The sequence below is a fragment of the Takifugu rubripes genome, chromosome 8 (genome assembly GCF_901000725.2).
Source record: "Takifugu rubripes chromosome 8, fTakRub1.2, whole genome shotgun sequence".
Taxonomy (NCBI): domain Eukaryota; kingdom Metazoa; phylum Chordata; class Actinopteri; order Tetraodontiformes; family Tetraodontidae; genus Takifugu; species Takifugu rubripes.
The window spans coordinates 11860517-11884726 of NC_042292.1; the positions used below are offsets into that span (position 1 = coordinate 11860517).

General features: G+C 42.9%; 4 protein-coding genes across 6 annotated transcripts; 1 reads left to right on the plus strand and 3 right to left on the minus strand.

The window, feature by feature from the left end:
- Nucleotides 1-63: 63 nt before the first annotated feature.
- On the plus strand, nt 64-1872 carry epdl1 (ependymin-like 1). Its single transcript, XM_003966806.3, has 6 exons — nt 64-370; nt 482-516; nt 609-743; nt 1043-1229; nt 1310-1397; nt 1540-1872. The coding sequence occupies exons 1-6, from the start codon at nt 304-306 to the stop codon at nt 1676-1678; spliced, it is 651 nt and encodes a 216-aa protein (XP_003966855.1). The 5' UTR covers nt 64-303; the 3' UTR covers nt 1679-1872.
- Nucleotides 1873-3858: 1986 nt separating this feature from the next.
- Nucleotides 3859-5468, minus strand: cskmt (citrate synthase lysine methyltransferase). Of its 3 annotated transcripts, none has more exons than XM_011606548.2 (2): nt 5343-5468; nt 3859-4865 (listed from the first exon to the last, which is right to left on the minus strand). In XM_011606548.2, the coding sequence occupies exon 2, from the start codon at nt 4846-4848 to the stop codon at nt 4186-4188; it is 663 nt and encodes a 220-aa protein (XP_011604850.2). In that variant the 5' UTR covers nt 4849-4865; nt 5343-5468; the 3' UTR covers nt 3859-4185. The 3 variants fall into 3 exon arrangements, with proteins under 3 accessions (XP_011604850.2, XP_011604849.2, XP_003966854.3); XM_011606547.2 differs by having other exon boundaries at nt 5348-5467; XM_003966805.3 differs by having other exon boundaries at nt 5323-5460.
- Nucleotides 5469-5778: 310 nt separating this feature from the next.
- otub1b (OTU deubiquitinase, ubiquitin aldehyde binding 1b) lies at nt 5779-9661 on the minus strand. The gene is made up of 7 exons (XM_003966788.3): nt 9555-9661; nt 8556-8617; nt 8160-8258; nt 7913-8031; nt 6933-7017; nt 6664-6858; nt 5779-6358 (listed from the first exon to the last, which is right to left on the minus strand). Exons 1-7 carry the CDS (start codon nt 9595-9597, stop codon nt 6161-6163), a joined length of 801 nt encoding a protein of 266 aa, XP_003966837.1. The 5' UTR covers nt 9598-9661; the 3' UTR covers nt 5779-6160.
- Nucleotides 9662-9863: 202 nt separating this feature from the next.
- On the minus strand, nt 9864-24061 carry nectin4a (nectin cell adhesion molecule 4a). Its single transcript, XM_011606545.2, has 11 exons — nt 23625-24061; nt 20047-20244; nt 19126-19293; nt 17729-18007; nt 17330-17444; nt 14291-14445; nt 14044-14200; nt 13742-13817; nt 13257-13319; nt 11655-11840; nt 9864-11539 (listed from the first exon to the last, which is right to left on the minus strand). The coding sequence occupies exons 1-11, from the start codon at nt 23674-23676 to the stop codon at nt 11144-11146; spliced, it is 1845 nt and encodes a 614-aa protein (XP_011604847.1). The 5' UTR covers nt 23677-24061; the 3' UTR covers nt 9864-11143.
- Between the last annotated feature and the right edge of the window lie 149 nt (nt 24062-24210).

The window sequence follows — 24210 nt, forward strand, 5'->3', positions numbered from 1 at the left end:
TTTTCAACCTTGACCTACTGGTCGTGTTAAAACCGGATTGTACCACTGTATGTTGCTTCAATTGCAAAGCCATTCGAGCGAAGGACAGAAAAATGATAACGTAATGGGATTTCCCCCACTGTCCACACCTCCATTTATCAACTTTTTATATGATTCCGCTTTGAAAGACTTTTAGGGTTGAAAGCGAAACACGGAACCTGGATTTCTGAGCTGCAGCGACTGTGTTTATAAGGAAGGGAGGCCATTGGTGAGCAGCACTGATTGCGACTGCCTGGAAAAGAAGGACAAGTACTTGAAAAAAAAATGAAAGTTTTCCTGGCGTTAACTGCTTTGCTGGCAACTTGCCTGGCACAGGAGCCTCATCCATGCAGTAAGTAGAATAACTTACTCCGTTCCTACACCTAGTGGGATTTATTTGGAACACAAACAGCGCTCTTAGTGTTTTGCTGCATCTAATGAGGACGTTTGTACTTTAACACAGGGAGTCCACCTCTTCTGACTGGAGAGCTGTCTGTGGTAGGTGTTTGTTTAAACAAATAAAAAGTTGCTGTGTTAACCAGAAGCAAGTATCCTATAAGGGATGATTGTTTGCTTTTTTGTTCCTCCAGTCCACACAAAATGAGAAGCTGTGGATGTTTGCGCGGTACGAGTACGATGCCCTGGGACAGCGGATCCGCATCATGGAGTTCGGCACCTATGAGAACAAAACCTTCACCTTTGATGCTCTCCTGCACTTCCGAAAGGTGGTCCTAGGAGATCTATGACTCCTGGAATTGTCTTATCCAAAGAAAGCACACGTTTGGTGTGATATTTCAGTGTTAGAGCGCTTAATTTGTTTGATTATTTATTGTTTGTCCCATAGTTAATGTCTTTTAAACCTGCTCCTGCAGTTTTTATGAGCTCCTTTGAAAAAAGGCGCAGTAAAAACGGTGAACAAGTCCAAGTAAGATAAGCATTAAAGGCACCCAAAGCGTACTGTGTTTTATTAGTAAGACAAGGAACTGGGCCATGGCTGCACTCTAAAACTCTCGTTATTTTTTAGGGCATCATGTACGAGATTAACAGAAAGAATAAGACATGCAAGAAGTCGCCGCTGAAGACCGACTTCCAGCCCATGTCTGTCCCAAAAGATGCCTCCCTTCTGGGGCAGGCCATTCTCGGAAGTTCATCTGCACCCGGACAGGGACTTCTGGTCAACACCTGGATGGGAGACCTGCCCAAAACAGGAGGTTAGAGAGCAGGCAGCAACTCAGGCTGCACCTGTCCATCCTGGTTTGGCACTTAAACTCGCTCTTGTTGGTTCCAACAGGAAAGTACTTGATGACGTTCACTGAATTCGGATGCATTCCCATCAGCACCGCGTACCAGACCGGTAAATTTGGATGGTCGGTCACCAGGTGAGTTCAAATCTGAGGACTTATCACATCTCTGCACACACACCCCCCCCTCCCCCCCCCCACACACACACACACACACACACACACACACACACACACCTACCCTTCACCCCATTCCACTCGTCCATCTCTTCTTCCTCAGCTTCTTCAACAACGTCATTGGGATCACTGACCCGGGTCAGCTCAACCCGCCCAGCTTCTGCCGCCCGGAAGAGGACACCGAGTTCGACCCGGAGGAGGAGCCCAGAGATTTCCTCAGTCTGTTCCGAACAGCGGCCTGAGGGAACACCTGCTAGTTTTGATTCTTATTTCAAACAATCCATCCATCTTTCCCTCTTGAACCATTTTTCCCTGAACAGGGTCATGAGCAGTTTTAGGAATATGGTTTTGTGAATGTAATCAGTCAATTAAGCCTACCGGCTCTTTTTATGGCAGCATAAAGAATAAATGCATTTTTAAAACTCTGGTGATCTGACCATTGGCCGTGATTATTGTGTACACATTAGACAACACACTATAAAATTAAAATTCACTCCCATTTAATTCAGCTTTATTTAGAAGCCTCTGTTGGACTCAAGATTCTCTCACAGAAAACCTGGAGTTTGATCCCCAAACAGGCAACAGTAGCAAGGAAAAACTCCCTTTTAACAGGGAGAAACCTTGAGCAGGACCAAGCTCACATGGGGGGGGGGGGGGGGGGGGGGGCTGCTGCTGATTATACATTTAGTAATTTCTCCCAGCCAGTTAGTCACGGAAACAGGTGCCAGAAAATCAAAATGCACTGTGACACATGACCAGTTGTGATTCTTCCACCAAATGTGGCCTTTCATAGTTCACATTCACCAACCTGCTAGTCCGGTTGTGGCACTTTAACTTTTAAACCATTCCTCTTTTTTGTAGCTCAATAGAGATACCCTGCTACCCAGTTTGGGTGTGTTCCTGTCAACACTATGTTCTACACTAGCAGAAGTCAGGGAATTCATGTGTGTGTGTGTGTGGGGGGGATGGGTAACAATGATAGGACAACCTCAAGTTGAGTGTGTGTATTTTTTTTTCACTTTCTGCACCGTTTTTCCTAGACCTGTTAATGATTGTTAATGAGTATAATGAAAAGACTTATTTACGGATGTATTTGAAAATTCCTTTTATTTTAGAAGGTAGCTCCTTCCTCCACTTTTGTACCACGTGATGCCATTTTGGTAGCCTCTTCCTGTCACATGACTGTCACCTGACAAGCATGCGACGCGTTTCGACCATTCAAACAGAAAAAACACGGATTCTTATAGTGTATTTGTAGTTAGAGCCTTGTTTTTGTAAAAACAACAATAATAATACAACAATCACAATGATGATGGCTTTTCAACAGTGCGATTGTCGATTGCTTTGTGTGAAGGCTGCAGCCAGGAGGAGGAAGAGGAGCCCGAAACCTTCTGGGGTGTGTAATGGTGATTCTACTGGACCTGAAATTAGTCGTTTACAAAAGGCTTAACGTCGCAGGTTGCTTTCTTATCCATATTTTTAGTCGGCTCAGCTAAGAAGTGACAAAAAGATGGTGTAAAATGACCTGGTAGTGACTCGTGTTGATATTAGTGTGTGTGGACGGGCTGTTCGCTTTTTAAGGTTTTGATTTATTTATTCTTCTGTTTTTTAAGGAAGACAGATAATCGAAAGATTTATTGTTCAAATTGCATTACAGTTGTTTCAGGGCTATCTTACTGTCATGTTTCAACATCTATCTGGGACCAAATTACGAATCTGGAGATTTGAAACAGAATATGAGTGACAGGAATGATTAATGGTTATAAATGCACTTGTAAGAGTAGTGTTTTACAAAAGGCATACTTTAGTTGTTTTTTTTAACCACTGATCAGCCTTTAAAGGTTTTGATTTGATCCTTGAATATCCTTGGAGTTATTTCAATCTGCTAGAATAATTTTGTTTTAACACTTCTGCTGAAGGGACAATTGTGTGTGAGTCTCTGCAATCATAGACATGTTTATTTTCTCCGTGTGTGAACACAGTTTAAGTGATACCAAACTGATAGTATGCAGTAGTTTACAACTGAAGTTACATTTGCTGAAGAATTGTTTTTTTTAATGATGTATCAGTGCTGTCTAAAAGGTCTGATTCATTGAGTGCTAATAAACTTTCACTTTGTTTTCTTCTGCTGTTGTGGGGTGAGTGCATGATCTATTACTGGCTGTCTGTGGGTGGGGCAGGGTGATTGTGGGGTTGGGTGCCTTGGTGCTGCCTTGTGTTACCAGGGCACCTTCCATGTTTTGTCTGTGCTGGGTCTTGAACCAGCAACCCTTGGTTCCTCAGCCCAGTCTGCAACACACTGAGCTACCACCACCACCCTTAACCATGTGTTCTTCACAAGTCTGGTGCAGCAGTTGCAGCAGAAAACAAGCTCATTTCAACAGTACAAGCCATTACTGTGACAAACTGACATACAAGCCTATATAGAAACATTATTTATTAGTTAATATTTTGTTATATGATCATTTATAATCCACCGACTCAATTCTTTATCGAATATCACATTTAGGATGCAGGTGAAGAGTCGAACCAGGTCTGGTGGTTGTGACACTGTTTGGTCGCTAGGTGTCACTGTTTAACAAGGACTAAACTAAAAAAAACATTCTGGAAACCGATTGTTTGATGTGTTTAGATTTAAATCAAAGTTACTTGCAAATTTGGGGTTTTTTTTTTTGCATTTCATCGAATTAACACAACTGTGCCCAGAAACATAACAGAAACCAAAATGCACGTTTGTAACAGATTCCTGCTACGAAACAGGGTCAGCGGTCACCTGATAGCAATAATAAGACACTCCTCTTAGTACCCCGACCTCTTGCACCCCCACATTAGCTGCAGAAGCAACCTTCTGCTCTCGCACCGCAGTCTCTAACCACAGCAACCTGGCATCAGGGTCCTCATCCGAGAACTGGAGCAGAACCCCTGAGCTCTTCAACACCTTTAAACACTGTTGAAGCACCAGCTCGGCCTTCCCTTTCCCTTCCTTAGACCTGAGCAAGGCATCTGTGGTCCCCTTGTCAATGATGAGGTCTATGCTGCTGGAAGTGAAATGCTTTTTGAGCTGCATACAGTCCATTTCTGTAAATTCGAGCTCAGACGATGGATTTCCAGGTTGGACGGGCTTGGCTAGGACGTGGTCCTTCATCAGCTGGACGGCAATGGGAGAAATGTCAGCGCAGGTCACCCGGACAGGTAGAGAGGAGCGTCTGTAAATGCAGGGCCCTAAATCAGATGTGCCACAGCCGATGTCCAGGACATGGAGTGAAGCATCTGGCTGGGGTCTGGACTCCAGACGGGGCATAATCAAATGACGGACAGCGTCGAAGCTGAAGAACCACTCAAAGTTCTTAAAGGCAGTGGTGCTGCTGCTGGTCTCTGAGTAGAAGCGGTCCCAGGTTGCTTTCTTGTCCATATTTTCAATCAGCTCCGCTGAGAAATGACAGAGATGGTTTGATGACTTAGAGAAATGACCTGGTATTGACTCATGCTTGGTTTAAAGTGTGTGTGTGTGTGCGTTTTAAGGTTTTAATTTTTTTTCTCTGTTTTTTATCAAGGCAGATAGTCCAAAGATTTATTGCTTTAAGTTGCGAATGTTTTTAGAGTAATGCGTTTTTAGGTTGTTGTTGTTGGGCTGGCTATCTTACCTACATGTTTCAACCACTACCTGTGACCAAATTCCGAATCTGGAGATTTTAAACATAGCATGTGAGTGACATGAATTAAGACAACATTGTATATTTACAGCTAACCCAGTGCATGGCTAGCTAGCTAGCCGCTAGGAACAAGCGTACTAGCTATGCTAGGTATGCCGAGCATAGCGTGCATTAACAGTTTAGCGGTATTTATCGAGGATTAATATTAAGACAGTTCAGAGTTATAGACGCACTTGTAAGAGAACTCTTGTACCGTACACAGGCTGTAAATATCCTGCAGGACCATCTCACAGACTTTGACAAAGGTGACATGTTTCCTCTGACTTTGCCGGTCTTCCGGGGACTGTGACAGAGCTCTCACTCCGACTTCATTTCATGGTGACATTTTTTCGTTTAAATGACCTTCAGAAAAAGAGCATCTGTTGCTGTATGAGACGATCTTTGATGAAAGGCCGCATTGGCTATGTCGCGTTTACGGTTCTTTTTAAAGTCTGTAAATTGTACAATTCCTAAAGAACGTTTTGTTTTGTCCCCGCTATATCAAATATCTTTAACTACAGTTGTAAGATGCAGGGTGAAAAAAAATTGATAGAATTATTGATTTAGAACCTCAGATGTCAGTGATATTCAGGAAAATTTAGGTTAGAGACAAGTAGAGACAGATGAATGTAAACAGCCGTGACATGAAATAAGATGTAAATCTTTTTAATTAAAACTCAACAAAACGCAGTGTAACAAAGGAAAAGAACTGAACATAGAGCGAGAAGATAACATTTACAACCACAAAAGAAAAACAACCTGTACAACTATTCCTGTAGTCGCTAATCATCAAATGATTTTCTTCAAAAAAAATGAACCATTCTGTGATGCCTGAAGGTAAACATGGGGAAAACAGGGGAGTGGGTGGGAGGCATGTCATGTCATTTATTTATTCATATATAGTTTTGTCAAATACATGAGTGTAGATTCATACACAGATGTATGTGTCATCGACGTGGCTGCTGAACTTATGTTTATAGCCGCTGCGGTGGCGTACGGGGCGGGGTGGGGATGGGGGGGGGACTGAGAGTGTTATTTGTACAAGATGTCATAATGGCCGGGTCTGTAGAGGAGGAAGATGCGGGGGTCACCATCTTCGGGGAAGACGTGGTGATTGACTGTCCCGCCCTCGCCTCTGTCCATGTACTCCACCAGGATGGAGACGTTTAGGGCCTGGGCTAAGGCGATGATGTGAATGTGGTCGCTTTCTTTCGACATTGGCTCCACCTCCTTGAAAAACAGAGAGAGAAGCCCATCAGATTACATAATGGTGAAGTCTTCAGCTCACCCGCGCCCAATCCCTATAGCCTTGGAGCTGCGCGAGCGCCAGATCGGCTGCTAGCTTCTCCTCAAGCATGCAGAGATTTGTTGGATTTTTTGGAGCTCCCTGCAGGCAGTGTTTCAATACAATAAAAAAAGAGTGTATTGGACAAGATTCACAGGTGTAAAACAGGCTCTGTGGCACAGACTTAACATTAGCAATCAGTGTCCCAATAAAACAACAAACCCGTTTAAATGAAGTCAGGGGCACCCACCTGCTGGCAGAACTCCTTGACGGAGCGTCCTCCCTCAATGAAGTGCTGAAAGAAGCCGTGCTCCCGCTGTAGGTAGCCCGAAGTGAGTAGCCGGAGGTACACCACCACGTAGTCTGACACGTTCTGGTTGTTGAAGGAGTCGATCAGCTTCTCCAGGCTGGGCTCCTTCTCGCACAGTTCGATCAGGTCCATGAACTTTGAGGAGAAACGTTCGCATCATTGACGTCGCCTCGGCGCAGCAGTGAAAGTGAAACCGGGCAGGAACTCACCGTGTTGTGAAAGTCTTCGATGGTGAACTCGGTAAAGCCCTCGTTAACCAGGTCCAGTTTACTTTTAGCTGCAACCGCTTTGAACCTGTCGAGACACAAGCTGCTGACATGAGGCGCTACTCACACGGACTTTGGTGAGAATAGCAAACAAACTTCCCCCTTTTACAAATCTAATCTAATCTAATCTTTCTCTCCTCTTCCTCTCCTCTCCTCTCCTCTCCCTTTACCCAGCCCCCCCATCAGCAGGAGGGTCCCCCTACATGAGCCTGATCCTGCTCAAGGTTTCTTCCTGTTAAAGGGGAGTTTTTCCTTGCCACTGTTGCTTGTCTGGGGTCAGGCCCTGGGATTCTGGAAAGCGCCTTGAAACAATTTTGATTGTAAAAGACGCTATATAAATAAAGATTGATTTGATTTAAGTCAGAATTTATAAATCGGTGTACAAAGAAGTTGTTGATACCTCCGGTAATTACTCCATTCTGGCTTTGCTAATGAAAGCCCTGAAGGCTGGTGAGATATAATGAAATTGAAGTCTGTATTTGAATGCACCATTTCAATGTTATTTCTGATTAACTGGGTCAGCCGGTCCTCCCCAGCTTGTTATCCAAACTGGCTTCATTAGCCCGTTGCTCATTATCCCGCTGCTCTTCGTTTCATATAATTATATAGTTGGACAATTCAACCATGAATTAAATCATTAAAATACACATCTGGAACTTGCTCAAGCCATTACATGTTAAAGTAGGGCACACTGCAATAGCAACTGCTGGCTAATTCTTCTCATTAGTTGTTATGGCTTTCTTTATCATCTATTAGGTGGTTTTCTGGTATACTTTTAATGGTCGTGCCATTAAAAGTGTCTGTGCAGCCTTGCAGCAAATGAAAAATATATCCAAATGAGAAAATATTGTCAAATACGCAACTGTGATTTTATATTCTGAGACCAGCTGTGGCCGTGGTGCAACGACAAGAGTCTGACTTACTTCTGAAGCTCTTTGCTGTCATCCAACAAAGACTCGAGGTGTGCAAAGCCAAAGGCTCTGTAGAAACAGTTCCCATCTGGCCGTGTCTTACGAATGTATGAGTATTTTTTGTATAAATCCTGCAAAACATTAAAAAAAAGAACTCAGAGGGGATCAAACTATGCAGCAGCCGCCCGAGCTGTCGCACACGAGAGTATATTTAGGATGTGGGTGTAGTGATCACACAACGCAGTGTGGTTAATCTAACCTTGATCTTTAGCTGATAAACCGTGTCCTCTTCCGCGTACTCCCTCTGCAGCACCGACAGGTCCTGTCTGTCCGACACTAAAGGGTTACTGTTGGCGATCTGAACACCCACACACAGAAAATTTCACATTAAATCCAACCCCGACATCAACTCTGGCCGTTAATTGCCATGTTTAAGCAACGAGACATTTATTTACGTAGGAAACATCATTACTCGGCAATTGGCTGCCGGGAAAATACTACCAATTACTAAGTCTTTAAAAGTTCAGCAAAATCTGGTGCAGACAGCTGCGCACAAGGGGTCCATCTGTGGCCACCAGCTTATTTCCAGGTTTAAAGCAGATTTCTGCCTTTGTTCTTACAGAACAAACGCACGTTACACTCAAAGATTTCTCACCTCCTGCTGAATTCTGTCCTGCTGAGCAATTATTGCCTCATCATATGCGAGGCAGTTAACTCCTGAAAAGAGAAAGCAGACACGCTGAGTTAGCTTGAGTTGCTAACATGTCCAAAGAAAGTGGGACTGATTTCATTTTAATTAACAACCGAAGACTTTATCTAAGTGTATTAAAAAGCCTAAAATAAATCACACAGTGCTGGGCCTGAGTGTAGTGTACACAAGAATTAACCATTTTTATCGTGAAGGGAATTTCATCTTAGCATAGCACTTCCCTGCATATATACCGGTAAATTCGGACGGAATAAAACACATTTGAAATAATGCTCTATAATCTATCTATTGGTTGGTCTATACAGTACAAATCAGCTGGCCGAACCTGGATCATAAAGCTGGTGTTAAAGATGAGAGCATTCATACGAGGGCATTTCCAAATATTTGTTTCAAACACATTCAGTGACACTTGAGAAGACTGGTTTAGTTGATGCCTGAGACTTAAAACACTGTGATTCCTTGCATTTCTAAAAATAACAAAATAATGTCTTATTTGCCACCGATTGTCTGCATATCTCTTAGAAACTCTCAGCCCATTAACGTGTAAATGTCTGATCTTAACGATAGCTAACGTCACACTGAGCTAGCTCAACCAGTGTGAAAACAAAACTAATCTTGGTCACGAATGCCGTACTTGGACCGGACGTGTTTGACTGTGCTGTGTTTAATAATAATGTTCCATTATTCCAAGGTCTGCCTAAATGGAAACCTCAATAACTGTCAGTTCAAGAACGCCCCAGTAGTAACTAAACAATGTTTTTTTTCTTTGTGTAGCAACAACAGCTAACGTTAGCGTCTGTCTCCCCCTCATCGCTGCCTGTCGACCACGGCAATAACGAAAAGGCGACTGGAAAGCCTTACAGACATTTGTGGTTATAGGTTTTGCTTGCTAATTGGATGACACGGCTCCTTTTTAGATTTTTGTGGCAAAACTGTTTCTCTCACCCTCCATATCTCCCTGTGATGCTTCCTGCTGCTCCTCCGCCATCTTAGCTTTCTATAGTTGTTCTTCTTCGGATAAGGTCGAATATACGTGCAACACTTTAATGCTGCCCCCTACTGGTAGTAAGATGTTAGACAATCCATTAATTCTAGTTTCTATTATAATCCTGGACCTAGATTATCACTAGTTCCTCTTCATTGCATTAATTTTCTTGTCTAATTGTAATGCTTGAAGTCCTTCTGGATGACCTATTCTGTGATGATGCCACACTTTCAGAAACAGCTTGTTTTATGGATGAATGTATAGATTTATTCATTTGAGTGGAAGAATTCTTATTTATTACAAAGCAAAGAAAACGGCAGTTTATTTCTTATGTACAGTACTTTTGGCCATGATGAACAAAAAACAAACTCCGTACACAAAACCCCACAAAAATGAAGAAAAATGGCACGGTTCCGAAACACATTCTCTTCCTCAGATAAAGGGAACAAAAAGATTTTATCAGAATATAGCAGTGTTTAGTCATGTTGAAGTCCACGCACTTTCAATAGTGCACGTTAGAGGGCGCTGTCGGGAGCTTGTACGTACAATCGTGATGCAACTTTTTTTAATCCACATTTTATCCCATACTTGTGTTCCAAGTATTGCACAATCAAATATAAGCAATTACCAAAAACTGCTTCAAACGTGCGTCTAAGAAAGCATTGTTTTTATTTTTAGTGTGTTTTCCTTTTGGCACATTGTTACCCACAGCTGGGTTGTAGATCCACCCACAACACTAAAAAGCACAAAAATACTCGTCCAGATTTACAAAGAACACTTTTACCTCCTAGAAATAAAAAAAAAAAAACATATTATGCCAACTGTCTGGAAAACTATGTAGACAGAAACCATCAAAGTTATATCAAATTTATAAAGTTAAAAAAAACCTACAATAATCATTTTGGTCAAAACAAACCACAGCACTGAAAATAAGGTCGACAATCTCACAGAAGCATTTACAAGCATTTATTTACACTGCACGCGTGTCCATATGTGCATACTGCATTGGTTTTATGTATATTTACTGATTAATTGGCTGTTTAGAGCTATAAAGAACATAACAAATATAGACTTTTGAAACTTAATTTGTACAATCATGTGGATTTCTACAAATATTATTGGTATGCTGTGTCCATTTGTGTATGACAGATGTCATCTTGGGGCGAAACCATTAAGGTGGTAAGACAATGCAGAGGTATGCTTGTTGCAGGTGTGGCTAAAGAGAAACTAGGCTGTGGTTTGGATCCGGTGCCAAACGTTGTGCAAGACAACCCAACATCCGTGCAGCTATCACGCACCACAGAGCCAAAAGAACTCCTGTCTTTAAAGATCTGCTGCGATTTTTTTTCCCCACACTGCCGACATTCCTCAATGTCCTTCACACGCACAAGGGAGGGCGACGGTGTGGGGTGAAAAGGTAATCCAAGGAAGGAGCATCAACAAAAGTCGAGAGGAACCCCTCCCCAAAAAATATCAAGGAGTTGATGTTCTGTGCGTCACGAAAGTAGATGCAGTTTTTAAACAAATAGATTTTCAGATCCTGCTGCTGCTAAACTATCTGTGCCTTGTGGATGGTGGAGGCGTGGGGACTGATCCCGCTGGGTTTCGGGAGGATTTTGGGCCTCAGTGTGCCATTAGTCTGCTGATAGTGTCGCATGCTGCAGGCCTCGGACACATGGGAGCTGTTGGTCTCACTGTCTTGGTCGTCGGGGTTCTCCTGACTGGCGGGACCACCCAATCCCTCGTCGACCTCGTCCTCGTCGTCCATCGCCGGTGGGTAGCCGCAGTTAAGAGGCGGGTGCTGGCCGGCCTTGGTCGCGCTCCCCTCCTGCAAATCAGCATCCCCCGGGACGATGGCGCCGCCATTCAGGTGTTTGAGTATCTCAGGGGAGTGGAGGATGGGCAAAGGCGAGGGCACCAGGGGCGGGCGGAAGCGAGACTCTTGCTGCAGGGACAAGGACGACATCATCGACGGGAGATTACTCAAAGTTGAGATGCATTCCAGAATTTGGGGAAGTCAGGCTTCAACTTGCCCCGGAACAAAAGAAAAACAGACTTACTAAAGACATGGTGCTGTCTCTCACAAACGTCTCCACTCGTAGCTGGTTCTCCTCGTCGATGTCCGTATGTCTTTGCCTTGACCTGCGGGAGTTGTTATGAAGGACAGGTCTGCCCAGGTAATCGAACGCACCCCCGCCCCGTCCTCCTGAGATGGTGGACCGGCTGTCACGGTACTGTCCCTGCTCCTGTCCGTGATATTGACATTGATCAATGATCAGCTTTTGGATTACCAATAATTGAGAAAAGTTGGTTTAAAGACAGACAAGACATGCTGAAATAATTTCAGTTATCTGTGGGGGTGGGTTCCCATAGAAATGTGCTGAAAACATCCAACAAATGGGTCCCTGACCCATGAACAGAAGCTACTAGATAAAATTTAAGCTGTGTCCCATACCACTCCAATTCCCTAAATAGTGCACTAACTAGGGTGTACGACATTTTGTAGGGGGTGTCCGAATGTTGAGTGAGGATTGCTCTAGCCTCTTTATTGACTTTAATATATCCCATGATGCATTGTGAAAAGTAGTTCCTTAACCATTATATCCCATCATCCTTTGCTGTTGCAGGTGAAAAGCTAGACATACTAATTAAATTAAAAATACAGTAGTACAAAAAACAACCACTGAGTGATTTATATTTATTAATTACTAGATAAAAATTACTTGACCAGCGCCAATGTCGATCTAGGACATTTTAATATCTGTCATTTGACTCAAAGCGTGCCGGCTTTATGCTTCGCCATCTGTGTAGGGGTTTTTTTGAGCAAGGATTTCTTTACATGCAGGTCCTCTTTACCTACCGCCACAGAGATGTGTCACACACCTCCCACAGGAAAGCCATCATTGGCTCGCTAAACTACATTATTTGTGGTTGTTGCTTTTCCGACATACTTTGTAACGTAGTTTGTATTTATTTTGGCCGAGTTGACCTAAATTCCTTTATACATTTTTGAAGTTAACAAAGATGCCTGGTCAGAAATCACTAAGCAAACACTTTCTAATCAAATCAAAAGTGATCGGCTGTATATATAATAAATGTTCACTCATTTGGATCGAAATTCAGGGCGTTGCTTAGTGAACCGCATGACATTTTGCTAAAAATGCTGCACCCTCTCCCATTTAGGCACGATATTGCATGGCGGCCAGGACCACTGTCCGCTGAAGCATACATTTGCGTAGGAAACATGTTCGTGTTGCCGATAAGGTACCACAATGATCTCTTCAGTGTCCCAAGGCAGAATCTCATCTTATCAGTGAGAGCATTAAGTAGGTCACTCATGCCAACTATCTATGTAATGGGGGAATAGAGGACATCTGTGACTGGAGACACAGCGTACTCATACACTCCTGTATGTTGGGAGATATATCCAGCATTAGCTTAGTTAGCATTCATTATGGCAAGAAGTTACTATATGAATTTTATTTTGATGAGAAAATAATCTAGACTACTTAATGTCAGGGAATCACTTTGGTTCCAAGAATGTGAGACCCTTCCCTTGAGCATTATATAGCAAGTAGAGTTTGGAATTATTTATAGCTTCATCTATATGGACAGTGTAATCAGTGCCTGGCATGTGGAGGGAGTTAGAGTGGTAGACTGACCCCGAGTGAAGAGAAGCTGGTCCTCAGGGTTTCCTCCACCCTCAGCGGGATATTTTCCTCCGTCTAGGATGAAACAACATGCACTCAAATTAGAATTAGATGCTGGATTACATGGAAGCACTCAAACTTTGCCCAAAAAGAACCCTGCAAAAACAAGTCTAAACGTCTAACATTGTGCCCTTTGAAAACTTCTAAACCGTGAAAAGTAGGCCACGCAGTGAGTGATGGCAGATGAGAAACCAGCATCGGGCCCCTGAGTTAAGTTAATATGGTGCAATCCGAAAAAAGGAACCAAACCGTCAGTGTATTTCTTTAAGACTGCCTGTATGTGTGGGAGACATATGGGACCGGCAGCGCTCTGATTTGGATCAGTGATGTCACAAAGCCTGACAGGCAGGAATGGGGTCGGGAAGGCGTGGGAGAAAAATATAAGATAATGATGCTGCAGTATGTTTAATGTGAAGTGAATAATTCAGCCGAAGTACCGCTCCTCTGGGATCCGTGCTGACAGAATTCATTCTCCTGAAAGACGCATGCCTGGAGAGAGTGCTTATTTCTTCGCTGCAAAACAAGACATGAAGAAAAAAAGGAGGGGGTGATGAAGTGACATACTTCCACTGAGTCAGAACTTTTCAAATCAGATATTTTTTATCCCCCTTTCCAACCATGGTTCATTTGTGCAACGTTATGATTTTTCATGCCTCAAAATTCATGTAATTACCATGTAACTAAGGACTAATTTATCCGTTATCTTATCTTGTCTTAATTCAACATCATGCTCACGTACTTCTTCTCAGTCAGCTCCTTCTCCAGTCTCTTGTTCTTGCGCTTGTGGTGACACGTGACGATGATGATGGTGGCGACCATCAGGATCAGCAGCCCCCCGGCCACACTCCCCACAATGATCATCAGCAAGTTTTCGGTAAAATGGACCTTGGCGGATTCTGTAGCATAGAAAAGAGGGGAGCGCGGGATTAGGAGGATATCCGTGTTTTCTCTCTAACTGCGCCAACGTCGACAGCGCTGTCATCTACCTGTCAGCTTAATCTCCACCTCCGCACTGGCCTCGCCCACGTCGTTCTTCGCCACGCAGCGGTAGGTACCCTCATCTGATGAGCTCAGAGGTCGTCTGAAAGCCAGCGTTCCATTAGGATAGGGGGTCACACCTTCTGGCAACTCTGCACCCACTCTGCAAATATGACACATCACAGGGCTTTGGCATACTCCAAAATACAGGTTAATCTGATAGATACATTTTTACATATGCCGTCAACATCTTTAAGTACAGTTTATTGCCTTTTAGAAGGGCACAAATGATATCATTGTTGCCAGAACATAATTTTCCTCAAATGGGATGCAAATTCAATTGAACTGTATTTATATAGTGACAATCTTAATTGGTTCTAGGTGCTCTACAGAACATCACAGCCTGACCACCAAACAAGCAACAGCCTCAAAGAAAAACTCCCTCTTAACAGGACGAAACCTTGAGCAGGACCAGACACTAATGGGGTGGACCCTCGTGCCAATGAGGGTGAAGGTGGAGGAGATGGGCAGAAGACCACACAAGGAACTCTGGTGGTACACATAAATTCACTACAAAAATAGTAAATACAACAGGTTGGAGAACAGTGTTGAGTGAACAGCTTCTATATTGTATCATTTATTCTGATAGAGGTCATGTCAGTATCCCAACCAAGTGGGAGAGGCTTGGAACGCCCTGTCAGCACAAACAGGGTGGTCTGAATTAGAATCAGGAAGCGACTAGTCTACCAACCTTCTGATGAATACAATGATTATAACGAGGTTTCATTTCAGTAAGAGTAATGTCCCAAATGGAAAATTGTAATTTTCTTTCCCTTTTTTGAATTATTATTATGAAGAAGAATGTCCTTGGGAGCATAACAAAATGCAAAACTCAAAATATAAACCATTAAATTCACAGCGTCATATCCAACAATATGAAAAACAAACTCTCTCTTTTTTTTCACTGGGAGACATCTTGATTCATTTTGTTTTGCACCATCACAGTTCCTGGCACTGGCTGTGACTCAGGCAAGACTTTTTTGAGCAAGCCACACTGTGCAGGGTGTTGCCTCTGTGTTGATTTATCGCAATTATCTGAAAATAAACACTCCATTTTTCCGTCACAAATTTCTTCCCGTGGTCGAGACACCTTTAGAGTAATTTCTTATTTTTATAACCGGACCATCATCACTTTCTCCCTTTTGTCCCCCAACACCAATGTGTGAAACTCTCTTATCTGTCTTCCACACAAGCTGTAACAGGACACTACACAAGGTATTACTACACCTGACGCCTTTTATTGACAAAGCCGACAGGTTGAGCCACTGCAGGAGCTCCAACACATTTGTGAGTGTGTGTACATGCATGTATGTGTGTGTGGGTAGGAACAGGTTGATCACAATGGGGGGGTTGAGCGGTGTCTCCATATATGACATGTGTCTGGTTTAGCGTTGCTTTTCCCAGGTGTGTTAATGTGACTAAGCGTGACTGTGCTTAGCATCATCAGCTGGTAAAACTGAGACACAGAATGTCTGAGGGGGGGTTCTGACGCGTCTGAGTAATTCAGACAAACTTCCCTCGATGTGCGAACGATGATTTTCTCCCTTAGGCTTAACTGTCGCTCGTCATGATTCAACGCGAGCCATTCTGCTTCCACTGACTTTTCAAGGCACGCGTTTTGTTGACAGTAAAACTACACGCCACACCCTCACGGCCTGTCCACGGAAAAAATTAAATGGCTTCAAGTCACCTGGCAACCCAAGCGGAAGAGCTATGTCCTATAGGAGGACTCTGGAAGTGAAGTTAGGCTGACATGTGCATGCTGAAACACATTAACATGTATTTTCCCACAATTTCAGCATTAAACTTTGATTTCAGATTGAGTGTGTTCCTTTAGCATATGCTGGGCGTCATTATTTTGCTAATTAGCTGTTAGTTAGATCTCAGGTTAGCTGTGCTTTGCGTGAGTGTCAAATAAAATTTACATAACAGAATGTCTAAAAATCTTTCCATGCTGGATGAAAAGATCATGAAGAGAGAAACATTAACAAATTTGAGCTGCTGTGGCGTCTGGATATTGCCAGACCTACGATGTAAGAATGAACATCTTTTTCCTCTTTAAACAATGTATCTGTGTGAGCTTTGAGCTCCTAGATCAGGAACGTAATACCTAGATTGATGAAGTGACTTGCCGGTCACAGCTCAGAGATTTTGCTGTATCAAAGGGCAGAGTATTGGCATATTTCACAGAGATATCAAACCACACATGGTTACAGGTGACTACCACCACCGACAACCAATTGAAGTAGCGTTAGCAGGCTTTAGTGGGGCAAAGTTACATGCTTATGTTAATCCTCACACAGCAACAGTTGTCAGAGCAACTTCTTCTGTCCATTTAATGAGGCCATAGATATGTGGTCTATGGGACTTATTACTGTAGAACTGGCTCAAGGAGCTAGATTTTTGCAACTGATCCACAACCTGTCGATCCCTTTGGAGGAATCGAAGGCATTCATTCCTTTCAGAAACAGGCACAAAGATCAGATAAACAGTGTACTGCCTTGGCCACGAAGAACAATGGGAAGAATAAATGACAGAGTTTACAGATGTCTCCTAAACTTGTGAATCAGATAGGAACCCAAGAGACAAATGTCAGTAGAACATTCTGGACAGCCAGTTGATGAACTGTGTATAAGAATATCTGGAAAACTCTAGAAATGTCATCAAGAAAACTTGGGTGAAATAACTCTGTACTGTACTTAGAGAACTCTGCAGTAGAGACTTATGACAAGGCCTCGTTCAACATTCTTAAAGAGGTCCAGATAAGATAAAAGCTTTATAAAAGCTTGGAAAAACTGTGGCCGATTTTGCGCTTGTCCTTGTTGTTGTTACTTAATTATGTATTTTTTTTGCCCAGCAGATCACTGTACCCCAACACTGATAGTAGCAGTAAAGATAAGGAATATTCTGCCAATACTGATAAACACAGACATATTAAATGATCCTCACAGAACAAGACCTGAGAAGATCCTGCATGGGTTCGCTACCTGATCCATGTCGTTCGTGGCTTGGGGTTCCCTCCACTCACACACGTCACTGCAGCGTTCTCTAAACCAACAAACCACGTCTTGTCGGAGCCCAACACCTTTGCATTGGGAGGGACTGGGAAAAGAAGAGGAGGAAAAAAGAAAACAGAGAAAACGTAATAATGCAATAATGTACTCCACATTATGGTCCAGTTTCTCTTACTTTTAGTATTTTGTGAAAAATAACAACTAAAGAGAGATTAATGGAAGTCAGAGTGGATTTTCAGCTGTGATTTACATTACATGTTTACCTCAGACAGTCATAACCTGCATATAAATCCTTGTTAACATGAAAGGTGTTGGAATAAAGTTATTTTTACTTTGCGCCACGGTGCCTGTGCAATTCTGATGGATACTCACAGTGCACCACCAGCTTGTTGGAGAGTCTGCGAGGCTTCTTCGACGTTGGATGCCACACCAAACAGTCCAGCTTCATACCGTTCATGTTCCTCAGTGGGTGTAGGGAGTACTGCGAGGTGACCACTCCTTTGCCCGAAGAGCGATTGGTGGACTGGCCGTTCAGGTCCGTGTCCCAGGAGAGACGAGGGAGCGGGTGGGCCACAGAGCGACAGTAAGCAGCCTGCCGGTAGGTCTGTCCCTCCACCAGAGTTACGGGTTCCAAGGAAGATATGGGAATGGCTGGAGGGGATGTTTACAATGTTTGATTAAAGAATGTTCACACAGAGATTATGAAGGCGCTCTGTAAACATGTTTTTCCGGACAGCAACATTCAGGGCATCTATATTTTGGTCCTTCAAGGAACTCTTCGAAAACTTCTGACATGACTACTTATAAAGATTTTATGCTGTTCAGTCTCTGTCCCTGGGTTCCAGTTTGAAATCACAGATTAAGAGTATGGGTCAAGCCAGGAGGACCCGACTCACTTCCAGAGGCTGGCCTAAACTCAACTTGTGACCGAGTCTCTACTCAACATATAGGGAGCAAGGCAGAGTGGACTATGTTTGTACCTCAATGTTGCCTCAAATAGGTACTAGCAAAAAAGCACAGTTGGAGAACTCACCCGTGTTCTGACACTAAGACAGACACTAAATGGTGTAACAGCATCACATAATGAAAAGGTAACAGGCTGATGGTGGCACCAGTCAAAAGAATTTTTTTATACTGATTGAAATAAATGAAACAGTATGTGGTATTGGTGAACTACCATAATTAACTATACTATAATAATTAACTTAATTATTAACTAAAGTCAGGTCCAGCGTCTCACAATGCAACCGCTAAGGATGATGGGATATATTGCTTGTTAGGGACACTCTCAGGTGACTAAAGAGGGTACAGTAACCCTCACCTAATATTCGGACACCCCTCAGAAATGGCATGCTCCCTAGTTAGGGCACTATTTAGAGAATGGGGGTGACTTTCGACAGTCTGGGTCAGCTTGTATAGCTACTGTTTGTGTCAAAGTCAGAGTCAATTAAAAGGTTAAAACTAAGGCATCATGATATCAGCGTGAGTCACAATTACAAGCTGAATTTGAGTCTTAGTCTTGATTCAAATATGTCATCAGTGGAAGCGGTGAAAGCACGCACTTTATATAATAATTGATATTGTTATTCTACCAGATAAGCTTTTTACTGTTTTTGTCTTCAAGATTAAATTAAAATTTGTGTGTTTATATCTCTTGGTCCATTGTACCGTAATTGGCATCCACATTTATACTCAGTGTTTCCATAACTGTGACTCAACTAGTAGACTTTTCCATTCTGGCTCAGCAAAAATACAAGGGTGGGACTCACTCCACACGATGATGGACATCTGCCTGTCAAAGTTGCCCAAAGGGAAAGTGCTGATGCGGCACAGATACCCTCCCTCGTCGGCCACGTCCGTGTTCATGATGACCAGCGACGAGTCCACGATGGGGTCGCTGTTCCTGAAGTGCACACGGCGAGACCACGTATCGAAAGCTACATGCACAGGTCACGAGGAGAGGATGGGATTGAGGATGAGGAAGAAAGTAACATACAATCCAAGAAAATCAAGATCAGCGGATTCACATCATGCCTCAAGCTTTTTGTTGTTCTCTCTGTCTCTGTCTCTTGCTCTCACTCTCTCTCTCTCTCTCTCACACACACACATCCTCATTTTCTTTATAGGGACATTTCTATATATAATACCCTATAATACACAACTCCCTACCTTAACCCTGACAATACTCACTAACCACCTAACCCTAACTCGAACCTAAATCTAGTTTAAACCCTCAACGGTCCATTAAAGTTGTGGGTCCCAGCTAAAATGCTCTCACTTTTCTAGTAGCCTATGGATTTTTCTATTCAATATGTAGCAATTACAAGGACACAGTCATGCACGTTCCACTGCAATCTTGGAATCAGCGTGGGTGTTCTGCTCACACCCTTAAAATCACAGTGCTTTACTTCCTCATCTGTGATCATTTACTATCCTGATATAGTTAATTTGTCAATGTCTCTTCAAGTTCATTTAACATTTTTTGATAGCTGTGAACATTTGCCTTTAAGCTTTGTCAGGGCCTCACGACAGGGAAAAAAGGCCTGGAACCAACACTTGTCAGCCAGAACTAGCAAATCGACTTGTAATACCAGAAGTTTTCACGGTGGAATGAGCATGTCAGAATGAGTTCTCATGCCTCAATGAGTGCGTTTCTTAAAGAAATGCGGCTCGGCTCCTTAAAAACTGACCGGTCTGTCCATTAGTCTGGTGCGCAGTGATAATCTGCTCCTTTGTGCCGTCTGAATGCTCCTTATACCAGGTGACTTGCACAACCTGGACACCCGCGTCGGGCTGATAACGACATGGCAGGACAGTCTCTTGATCCGCCAAGGAGAGGATGGGATCGCTGGAGGGGGGATCCACGAAGTTTCCCTCTATAGCTGAAACTGAAGGAGAATTCAATTTATCTTTGTTTATGCAGCCTCTTTTACAACCAAAGAGCCAGAGTCTGACCCCAAACAAGCAATAGATAAGGATGAACTCCCTTTTATCTGTAAACAACCTTGAATAGGACCAGGATCATATCGGGGGACATTTTTTCGGTCTGATATCCATACCCGTGGTACCCAGAGAAAGGAGAGGAGACCCCCTGCACATGTTGCCAGCTGGCATACACAAGACGACCAAGGGGAGATTTGGAGTAACTAATCATCAAGGTGCATGTTGGTGGACTGTGGGGGAAAAACCCCGACACAGCAAATTCAAAGTAGGGGAGCCCAAGCTGGATCACCTATACTCGTTCTATGAACTACAGCCTCAACTGCTCCAGGGCAGACTGCTGATCAGGAAATGATCTCATTTGCTAATTTTTTACATTTTTCTAAAGGAAGTCTCTATGCTTGTTTTTAGCTTAACAGTGTAATTGATGTAGTTGATTGTAGTTGATGTTTTCAAGGGTTTGGTGATTTGAAGGATGTGGATTTTTGCCATGGCTGTCCTTTTAAATTCAAAACATAGCCAAAACCTACTCTTCCCTAGAACAATTTGCATAGATCTTGTCACAGTGAGCAGGGAAACATGCAAAATATTTGTGAGAAGAATTATTGTTATTGTTGTTATTAGTATTATCTTTAAATGCTATTGTATGTAGATTTTGAGTGTTTGAGGAATGTTGATAAGAAAAGAAGAACATGAGAGTGTTTCGTAAAGGTGCTGAAGTTGCTGACAACCAAGCCCAGCACCCAGATGTATCCTGTTGGTCAAGATTAGAGAAGTTTGTAAAGATGTCAGAAGACAATGAGTTATGAAACCCTGTTTAGACACCCATTCTGTTTGTACCTATAAAAGAGGTGAGCGAGCAGCAGATGAACGGAGTTGACAGAGGAAGCTTGAACTGCTGCTCGACTCTCCCTTGCAAGGCACTCCTGTTGTTTGCGTGGTTGATCTGAGTCTGGTGAACGAACAGCGCGGGTGATCAAAACTTCACCCTCACATATTACAGACTGAGGTGTTTTGTACAAAATCTTTCTTCCTTTATGGTATCTAATTTTGCAATCAAGTATTTCAAACACGGGAATGCAACCCTCATATCAAATGATCCTGACAGTGCAAGACCGAGCTATAAGGCAGGATTGTGTGGTGACAGCTAAGCTAAAAGGCTTCTGGGGCTATTCATCATGATTGAGGACAGCCTAAAGTCACCAAAATGTGAGATAATGTGACCTAAAATTGTCAGTCTAGATTTATGAAGTGTCACCGGTTGAATTTTATTGCAGAGGGAACTCAGACGGGGCTCTCATCAGTTTGCACAAAGACAACAAAGAGGGAACAGAGAATAAGCCCTCAACACAAGGGAAGATATGTCGCTTAACTAGTTGCTCGAGATAAGCTCTTAAATTGGCCTCAAAGACGCTTTACTCGGCGTCTGGACTCCAGAGTAACCCGAGACAACAAACGAGGCCAGAGGAAGAGTTTTAAACACAGCACACTGTGGATCATGTGTCACACTGCCACGCTCTCCTGTCCTGAAGGTTCACATCTGCGAACATTTAACACAGGGCCAGGATCACACTGAAAGGGTTCCTCCACTTTTCACACTACTTTTGATGACCCTATAACAAACTGTGTGACAAAACTGTTACTTTTCCACCAAAATGGTCTGCGATTGGTCATCAGCTCTTACTTTTGATTACTGTTTGTGCTCTTTGCTTGTTGATTGATTTACTAGCAAAACACCTACCTGTGGTCGCGATCTCATTGAGACAGTAGCCAAAAAAAAAAGTTTATGTAAATTGCAGCAGATGGATCACACCCAAGACATTAATGACATAAATGCTTTACTGAGTGACAATATTATTGAGCTAGGATTAAGACTCTGGTCCAAAAGACTGAATTTTTTATTTTAAAAAAGCTCCATGATAAACATAGCAAAAGATATTTGGCATCACTTGTGCCAGTCCCTTTGAGCACACAGTACACGCCACCCTCTCAGTTCATGACGAGGAGTAAACAACATCCCTCAGTCTGGAATAATAAAGGTATTTGCACGAAAGCTAAACAGTGCCAAATGTCAGTGGATAAGCTATTGGATCGAAAGGCAAAATGCCCACAAAATGCAATAAAGTGTACATTTCCTGCCCATAAAGTCCAATATAGGGCCTTTTATAGTGACCTGGAATCCAGCAGCCCACTACTGCTTAAGTCAACTTTAACTCTAATAGCTGCCTGTTATTCTAATTTATATACTGTAATAAAGAAACTTTGCAGCAGGATGGTAATAATTTAACAATGTTTGTGTCCTTTTAAAAGATAGTTGTGAATTTTGATAGTGGTTGTATAAAGAGTTCTAAATATTGGTAAAAAGGCTTCCTTTAACTGCTTTAGTCATTTTTACAGTGCAGCCATCCCTAATCTCTAACCCACTGTGATAATGGGGCATATGATGATGATGATGATGATAATGATGATGATGATTGTTGTCGTATTAGAAATAACCACATAGGTCGTTTGATTGTTTTATCGCCAGTTAATTGACAGGTTAGAAATTGAAATAATACTCCTTCTAGCACACAAAAATAATTAAAATATTAAAAATTTGAACATAACAAGTTATTTTATCATCAGCCCACAACAGTCTCAGATTCAACAGACACAGAAATGAATCAAGGGAGTGGAAACCGGTATGATTCATACATTTTACCATCAAAGATGAGTGTACTCCTGATGCTGTTATTTTCCCCCACCTGTGTGTGTGTGTGTGTGTGTGTGTGTGTGTGTGTGTGTGTGTGTGTGTGTGTGTCTGTGCGTGTGTGCGCGCGCACGTTTAAGCCTTCTGAGGAATCTGCCTGTGCTGCATTAAAGGAACACTCCACTTCGAATAAAAAAACTATAACACACACTTATTTGTCACGGAGCTGATCCACTTGTGTACTGCCTGAGCTGACAGGATCACAACACAGACACACACATGGGCCCACACATGTCCCCCACTCAGAATCATTGAAATGACGGGGAAATGGGATCAGCGGCAACCTGTTTTTCCTGAAATGTCAGACAGCTCGCAAGTGTTTTCTTGAACCGTTTGGCTCTGTCTGGGTTTATTATCGAGGCTAACCAAACCCGCCGTCCAACAACTGAAACTGCGACACAGCTCCTATGATTGTCAGCGTTTCCTGCAATCACACATTCGAAACTTTCTTTCTTAAAATGGCCACAAAACCTTTCACCTGTTGGCGCATGGCAGAAAACATCCAAGTGCTGTCACATATCGTGCACTTTGGTGTAAAACACGCCAGGTTATCCGCAGTTTTTGAATCTCACATCTTACCACAGATGAAGAGGATGCAGAAGGACTGGAGCAGAGGTGTCATCCTCTCCATGAGCCGACGTCAGGACAGGTTCAAAGTTCACCAGCGCAGGTCACGGAACCCGAAGCACTGAGGCAAACACATGCCTTTGTACCCTGGACCCGTATCCTGAAACCAGTCCTTGTGCTGGAGAATCGATGTAAAACCCTCAGTAAGGTGCCTCTCATTCCAAAGGCATCCCGTTCAGCCTTTGGACGCCAAGGAGCCGCTTTACCTGTGTGGAGAAACACCTGCTTGTGTTCCTCTTTCTGCTCTCGCTTCTATGTCTCTCTCTCACCCTCTCTCTCACACACACCTCAAACACATGAGCGCACAAGCAGGTCCACATGCAGGGAAAAGTCACCTTTCCAGTTCTGCTGAGGCAATATGACAGTTATTTTCGGGTTGCTACTTGCTCTGCTGAGAGGAGAGGCAGGTGTAAAGCCGATACCAAGCCGGTTAAAACTGCAGCAAGTTACTGTGTTGTTTTTAAAGAACAAACAAAAAGAAAATATGCGTTTAAAAAATGGAAAATGACGATTATTTTTATTCAATAATCATAAAGAG